Below are 7854 nucleotides of genomic sequence, written 5' to 3'. Positions count from 1 at the left end.
CTCATCATCAACTGCTATATAACTTACAAAATGAGTAAGAAATAACTGGTTTCATGATACTTCTCAGCACTTGATGTTTCGTAGTTAATAACTGAGATGTAAAAACTTGTGCCAGACATATTACAGGGATGATAATGGGACTGTGAGAAATAAGGTCCCCAATGTGCTTTCATAAAAAGTCAAAGCTTTCTTTTTCTCACATTCACACAGTTGAGATGGGCTCCAGTGGCCCCGCGACCCTGAACTGGATAAACGTAACAGAAGCGATTGATGGATGGATAAAATAAATAAGAAGATCTATAATTAATATATTATATTCATTAATACTGACAGTTTTTTTTTGGTAATAATTGTCTATACAAACTCTTTCATAGTGCTTTTTTTCAATAGCCCGACAGCACTATGAAAGTAACTGCAACATCCTTTGATGTCCACATAAATTCATGTTAAATGATGAATGAAATTTACTCGTTCATTTAAAGTGACAAAATGAAAACATTTTTTAACAACTTACCATCACAAGCTTTGTTTCTGTGGTTTACGCATACATAGCACGTGTCTTAATGGAAACCAAAGTTAAAGATCTGAACAAACCTCCTGTCTCTGTGGTCTCATTAATGTTTCTCAGGGATTTCACTGCGTTCAGCAGAGACAAAAGTTATCAGCCAAACACACGTACACGTGTTTGTGCAATTTAACAGACACTGAGTGTTTTGCTGGTTGACTTTTAGGTTTATGCTGGTTTTAACTTATTTGCCAGAAACTTCAATTTGGCATGGAAATGTAACGATATGTTTGTTTTGTTTCCACAAAATAACAATACTGTTCTGAACATAACTTTATAGTTTAATGCACAAAGAACATACATTTTTTTTAATTTATGAGCGTGTGTGTGTGTTTGTGTTGTACCAATGTTGTCTTTCTCTTTGCAGGAGATGGAGTAGCAGCAGATCTCTCTGTCCTGGATTGCCGACAGATTCCTGATCAAAAACACAAACACACACAAGGTCAAAGAAAAATGTATTCCATTCAGAAGAATTTTGAATTTAACTTCGTTTTTCGAGCTAGAATTCATCAAAAATTGATGTATGAAAGTGTACAGAAATAGAAAAAAATATGTGACGTCAAAAGGTTGTTTTGCCTTTAGAAAAAAATGTTTGCTCACTGGATGTTTTTTAGGCATTCAGTGAAAAAGTTAATTTTGGACACTGAGTGTGATGATACTACAGCCCATGCACCAAACGACTCCACAGGGGAGCATCAGGTCTGAGTCAGAAGTGAGACTCAGCGTGTTGGCGTTGACTTACATCCTCTCTATGAGCTCCTTCTCATCCAAAGCTCCTGGTAGGTCTCTCTTATTCCCCAGAACCAAAACCTGGAGACGCAGGTGGAAGAAAAATCAGCTGAACATATTGCAATATTTAGTTTTACTTGTTAAATGGCAGCTGTAAACAGCAGACTATCTGCATAAATATGGAAAAGGCCTGAGCTTTATCTAATTCAAACAGTTAACTCTGGTTATTTCTTAAATGTGCTCTCCCCTCATTTCCTCTAGTGGCTTGATAACTGCTCTTCTGTCTGTTTAGCTTCTGCTAGGTTCAGCTGGTTCCCATTTCATGTTGTGCATCAATGTCATGTGTCGCTATCAGCTTTGTGTTTGTGTAAGTCGGGCTCAGTGGGACAGCTCGGCTCTGCTTGGGTCAGTTGGGTTTGTTGTTCTTACAGGAATCCCCTGCAGCTGCGGTTTGTCCAGCAGGTTGTGGAGTTCATTCTTGGAGGCTTCAATCTTCTCTGGGTCTGCTGCATCCACCATGTAACTGCAACAGGAAAAAACAAAAAGCAAGACAAAATTAAGTGGGAAGGTCGAGGGCTGAAAAATAGTCAACACAATATTGGGAGAAAAATTCTTGTTCCTCTAAGGTCCACTAGAGGAAAATCAAGGTCCAGAAAGAATAATTAGGGGCTTCAACTGATTCCAATGACTGAAATGAGCCTCTTGACCATGTTTTGTAGTCTGTGCCTATAGCAGCCCTTAATGAAATTATTTGACATATATCATGACTTGATGTGAAGTTAAGCGTCTAAAAATCTGTTCAGCAGTAATTCTATTATTTCATTGATCTGCTAATAATACAGGACAGCGGGCATCTCGGGTATCTTTGTGTTAAATGTGACAGTTTATGTATTGCTTGCATTAGCTGGTAACTAAGAACTCCATTGTCTCATCTAAACACGGCCACTAAAACACTCTACTAATTGCTAAGAATGTCCATGGTTAATATACAGTATATGGAAAACCTGTGTAAAAAGTCATCAACTTCACAAATAAAATTTGCTTCACTTCACATTTTAAGATATCAAGGTTGATGAAAATGTTTGGGAGCCTTTCAGCATCACTGTTACTGCATCTCAGCTGCATTTGCAAACCAACGTTGGTGCTTCTTGTTACATAAATCTGACCCACATTCACTGCAGCGCTCCTGTCACATCTCAACAACACAACTGGGTTAATATGAGAAGCCTGCATTTCTAAAGATCAGTTTCAAGGGTTTTTCTAACATGTGTTCATTAATCTGACCACTCATACCCACAGCAGTTTTACAGCTCAGGGCTTGCACTTTTTCTTTTTACATTTAGGAGGTTCTATAGTCAGGAATATCTCAGTTAATGAAACCAGGACTTACACGATAGCGCTGACTCCTCGACAGTAACGCTCCCACATGCTCCTGAACCGAGGCTGACCGCCGATATCCCACAGCTACAAACACAAGGAAGAAGAAACCAAGTGAGAACTACAAATTTAACATAAACTACAAATTAAAAGGCAAAAGCAATAATATTGATAAAAAAGTAAAAATAATGCCAATATTATTATTTTTGTTAAAATTGCTGTTTTTAAAGGTGTATAATGCTAAGTACCAGAATGATTGCTATGATTTATAAATTGAGGAGAAAAGAAACCCCCCCAAAAGAAACAACAAAAATCCCCAGCTGTTTTGTAAAATCTTTTTTAAATTGTTTTAATGGTTTTTTAAAGGCTCGGTCACTCAGGCACAGCTGGCTGCCGGCGGAGCTCACGGGCACGTCACTGCAACCCCCCCTGGCTTCTGCTCCGCGGCTGCTGAGTGACCCCTCATCTGGGGCTCTCCTCAGCTCTTTCCGGGAGAGTGGCACGTCTGCCCCTCTGTTGGTCTTCCTTGGTCTCTCGTGCTCTGGGGGCCTCTGGATGTCTGGGGCCTGGATCTCCTCCATACCTGCTTCATGCCCTGGAGGATGGGGCTACGGCCCCCCCACACCCTCTAGCAGATCATTACATGAAGGAACCTTTTAAAAACAAGCGCGCTCACGCTCACAGGTGTACACACGGGTGCACACACACACAAACTACACCCTTTTTGGCTCCTACCTCAAAGAACACTGTGCGCTTACATGCAGCATAATAATATTCAATATTTAATATTTACTGCTATATACACATAGAGTATCGCGATGGTGTTGTGTTTATTATATTGCTGTTTTTGTTTGCTTGTTTTCTTTTTTTCTCTCAACAGGTGATCCAGGTGATATATATAAAAATATGTTGGGGTTTTTTTGCCCCCCCCCCCCCTTTTCTTTGCCCTTCATCACTATTCCTCTTCCCCGCTGTCTTTGTTCCCCTCCCTCCCCCCGGTCATGTCAGTCCCGTCTGTAACAACTGAAAATAAAATAAAATAAATAATAACAACAAAGGTCAATCAAATGGACCAATACGGCAAGGCAGGGATGGTCCACTTGGTAAAGTAATTCCATTGGGCTTCTCTCTTTGCCTTCAGACAATAATCTGATGGCAAAAGAACCAAACGGGACAGGCGGCAAAAAAAAATAAAAATCTTTTTTAATGTAAATTATTTTTGGCATTGTAAACCACAGATTACCTTAAATATCTCATTTAATCCCTTATAATGCTAAATACATGTTTTATGGATTATTGTTTCAAAATAATTTGAAAAAAAAAAAAAAGAATCCACAAAGCACACATGACAAAGGCAGCAAACGGAGCTACCGACCTTGATGGTGACGTTGCCTTTAGTGATCTTCCTCATGTTGAATCCGACTGTGGGAATCATGTCTTCACTGAACTGACCAGACTGAAAAACACAAAGAAACGTACAGTTATACAAAGACTATATCATAAAAGGTGCAGAGAGTAACTCTGACATCATCCACTGGCTGGTAAAGTTCATTTGGAAAGTTTAGCTACTCACTTTGTGTGAATCAACCGTTCAGATAACCACAATAAAAATAAGACTTTTGGAAAAGCCAAAAACAATATTGAGTTCTCACTAAAATAAAACATACAGGAAGTATCCTAAGTGTTACTTTTGTATTTTAACACTTACTTTGAACCTATATATATGAAAAATAAGGATATCCACAGCTCAGAGCCAGCTACAGCAGCATGGCCATTATAAAGTTTAATCATTTTTGTTGTTATGAAAACACCATTGAAGCTTGATTTTTGTTTTGATATGTTTTCAGTTATAGTTTCGTAGAAAGAAAATCTGAATCTGCAAAATATCGACAGGTCACAGAAAAGTCTGAAATCATGAAGGCCAAAAAGTTGGCTTCCAAAAAGTTGAACCCCCCCCCCCCAAACAAACAAACATAGCTAACACTAAACCTAAACAAAAAACTACAGTGAAACTACATAGAACATCTATAAATTGTAAATATAAACTTAACAGAACATTGTTCTCCTAGTTTTTTTAAGGGAAAGAAGAGCATTTATGAGAAAAAAAGCATATTTTATAAAGCATCTTCAGACTCAAAGATAATAGAAGTGAAAACCTGTGCAGATCTAATATCTGTCACACAGAAAACTGATGGTGAATCAATAAAAGAATCTGAGCCATAAGAATAATCAATAATGGTGTCAAAATCAATAAAACACAACCAAGGAAACCTCACCGAGTTAAGGACAATATATGTTAGTGGGTCACTCAATCATTAACTATGTTACTGGGCAGCACAGGAGGCTTATGAGGTATGACAGGGGGGTGACTAGTGTGTGACAGGGAAGGTCACTCTGACATGAGCTGGGCAGGGTCGGGTTGGGCTGGGGGGGCGCCCATCATCACTAGACATGAAAGTCTCAACAGCGGCCCTGATAACAGCACTAAGCATGACAGTCCAGTCCCAAAGGGTGGCCTTCACTTCTGTCCAAAGCCCACCGGTGCAAATGTAAAAGCAGTTGTCATAAATTATCGCTCGATCATGGGGTTCATGCGAAGCGTTAGCAGCTTCTATCACCGGGGGGGGGGCATGAAGTCGGGCTGCAGCTCTGTGCAGAAACTGATTTAACAGCCACCTTATCGACTCCTGTTGGAGACACGCTGACCTCACCGCTGCAGGACAACAATGGATGCAGCCAGATGCTAACTGACAGCTGGCACATCTGCTAGCAGTTAAAAATTAGCCTTACCGCTATCACATTAACGAAGGTCGTCTTCCCCGAGTACTGCAGCCCAACTAGGGTCAGCTCCATCTCCTCCTTCCAGAAGAGCGCCTTGAACCAGTCCAGCAGCTTGTTGATAAGCGCTATCATCTTTGTCTTCTGCTGCTAATGCTAATGCTAGCTGCGGCTGATGCTGCTACGTCTTGATTGCTATGCTAGCTTGTTAGCTGGCTGGCTAACGCCCCGACGGTTCTGCTGTTTTGGAGGCTGACAGTCACTATGACAACCGCGGACGGCACCAAGAGAACCAAACACACCGGTAGACTTAACATGTAACGGCGCACGGGTTTAATCAATTGGTGTTTTCAGCCTCGGACGTCTGCTGTGGTGTTTACTAGCTACGCCTTTTACTCACAGCTATGTCAAATACGAAAGTAACGCAGCTCATCACATCCGGTGTGGCACCCTTCAAAATAAAACAGTACACGAAAAAACTTATGTTCAAACCTTAAATTAAACAAACGTTTAGCGTGGGCACGTATACATGTATACAAGAGGGTCTCTACAGTAAATAAAATTAAAGCTGTTTTAGTCTACAGTTTTAATTTTCATTAGGTACGTTTAAATCGTTAGTTAACGTGTTAGGGGGTTATCGGGGCTGCTTCCTGTTTGGGTGGGGCTGATACATGAAGAAGAAAGCAAAGCAAAGAGGAGTCAGACGTATGAATGAAACACTGCCCTCATTCGGCTGTTCACGCTAAAAAAATACACAGATTTTTCTCCTTTTTCTGGTTTAAACTTCATAATAATAGAAGTTTATCATGTTAGAAAAACACACATTTTCATTTTAAAAAAGTTTGCTTTGCTATGTAATTATTTAACTTGGAGCACTTTCTTTAAATGAATTCATAAAGGACTGACTAGGGAATGGCACTAGGGCCACCACTAGAGGACACCGTGAGGTGCGTCATTCGTGAAACACATTTGGCAGTAAAGGGAAGTAAATATTGTAATATCTTATCAATGACGAATAACGAGTCATTTCAGATCAAATTTTAAGGCACATCTCTAGAAATGACTTTCTGCAAACCAGATATATGTATTTTGTTGTATATGTTTTTCTTATAGTTTTATGTGCCCTTGTGCCTTTACATTAACTTTCTATATGTCCTGTCCTGGCCTACTGACTCCACAGTGGCTGCTAAGCACATCCTGAGAGTTCTCAGGAAGAAAACCCTGAGTCAAAAGCTGCTGGTGACCTTTTACATCCCCTCTATAAAGAAGACTGTCGGCTGCTCTCTGCCCTCCCAGCAGGGCTTGTACACCTTTGCTGCCTCGCGAAGGCCAAAAATGTTTAGAAGGACCCCTCGCATCCTCGATTTAACCTGTTTCACCTCTTGCCCTCTGGCAGCTGCTACGGGGCCATCTAATTAAGGACAACAGGTTTCAACAAATTTTTAATCTAAGATGTATAACAATGATGGGCCTCAGCAGACATCGATGATCCGTGTCTCTCTCTTCTTCTGACCTACCTCTCTGTCAGCTTCTCTCGTCCATCTCTCTCTCTCATTGCTCTGTGTTAAATCATATAAATATGATTTAATGTGTTTTGTGCAATAACTTGCACACAATGTACAAGTTATTTCACATTATGTGTGAGGACAGTCACCACTATGAAATAAATGTTTTTGTTTCTGGAATAATTAAAGCTAATATGAAGCACTTACTCACTGTGCATGTCTGCATTATTAGCAATTTTCTTTGCAATATTCACGCTATTGATAATTGATTGTGCAATAAATGCATTATTAGTAACACTTTAAACATTCATCTTTTTTACATTTAATGTTGAAATGATTGTATGTTTCCTTTCTTGCATGTGAAATCGTAGGCTCTTAGTTATAATTCCAGTAATATGAAGCCATTCATCTTAGAGTTCAACCTGAACCTGGACTGAATTAGTCATAATTTAATAAAGTGTTTTCCCATTTACAGGCACTGAAAGTAGATGGGGTGGGTCATGTTTTGCCTTGATTATGTCAAGTGCAGGACTTAAGGCTTTTAACTAAAATAATTGGACAAATAGTACACGTGGCAGAATCTGAAACCAGAATCACATTTTGTTAAAAGACCATTTTTTCTATAACAGACTTTGAACATCGGTCACGGCACAGATCATTGTTTCCAGGCAAAGCTGCCCCAGTTTCATGTCCATGACACAGAGGACCAGAAACAAGCACCAGCGCCCTGAATGTTTGATCTGCTTTCTGATGATTCACTTTGAACAGCTGGCAGCTGAAGGAACTTTGAATGGACAGCAACACCAACGAAAAATCATTTCTGATGTCAGGAGGTGCGCTTTTTGAACTTTTTGAACAGAAGAATGTTACATCTTTTAATATTTTTGCTCGAAGGGCTGA

General features: G+C 39.8%; 1 protein-coding gene across 1 annotated transcript; it reads right to left on the bottom strand.

Moving 5' to 3' along the window:
- Positions 1 to 502: 502 nt before the first annotated feature.
- Positions 503 to 5863, bottom strand: LOC134623734 (ADP-ribosylation factor-like protein 8A). Its single transcript, XM_063468756.1, has 6 exons — positions 5462 to 5863; positions 4047 to 4127; positions 2685 to 2758; positions 1724 to 1817; positions 1308 to 1375; positions 503 to 980 (listed from the first exon to the last, which is right to left on the bottom strand). The coding sequence occupies exons 1-6, from the start codon at positions 5582 to 5584 to the stop codon at positions 734 to 736; spliced, it is 687 nt and encodes a 228-aa protein (XP_063324826.1). The 5' UTR covers positions 5585 to 5863; the 3' UTR covers positions 503 to 733.
- Between the last annotated feature and the right edge of the window lie 1991 nt (positions 5864 to 7854).

The sequence above is a fragment of the Pelmatolapia mariae genome, unplaced genomic scaffold (genome assembly GCF_036321145.2).
Source record: "Pelmatolapia mariae isolate MD_Pm_ZW unplaced genomic scaffold, Pm_UMD_F_2 NODE_ptg000877l+_length_119450_cov_1, whole genome shotgun sequence".
Classification (NCBI taxonomy): Eukaryota; Metazoa; Chordata; class Actinopteri; order Cichliformes; family Cichlidae; genus Pelmatolapia; species Pelmatolapia mariae.
The sequence above is the reverse complement of the archived record's forward strand: the minus strand, read 5'-3'. Positions and strand labels throughout refer to the sequence as shown.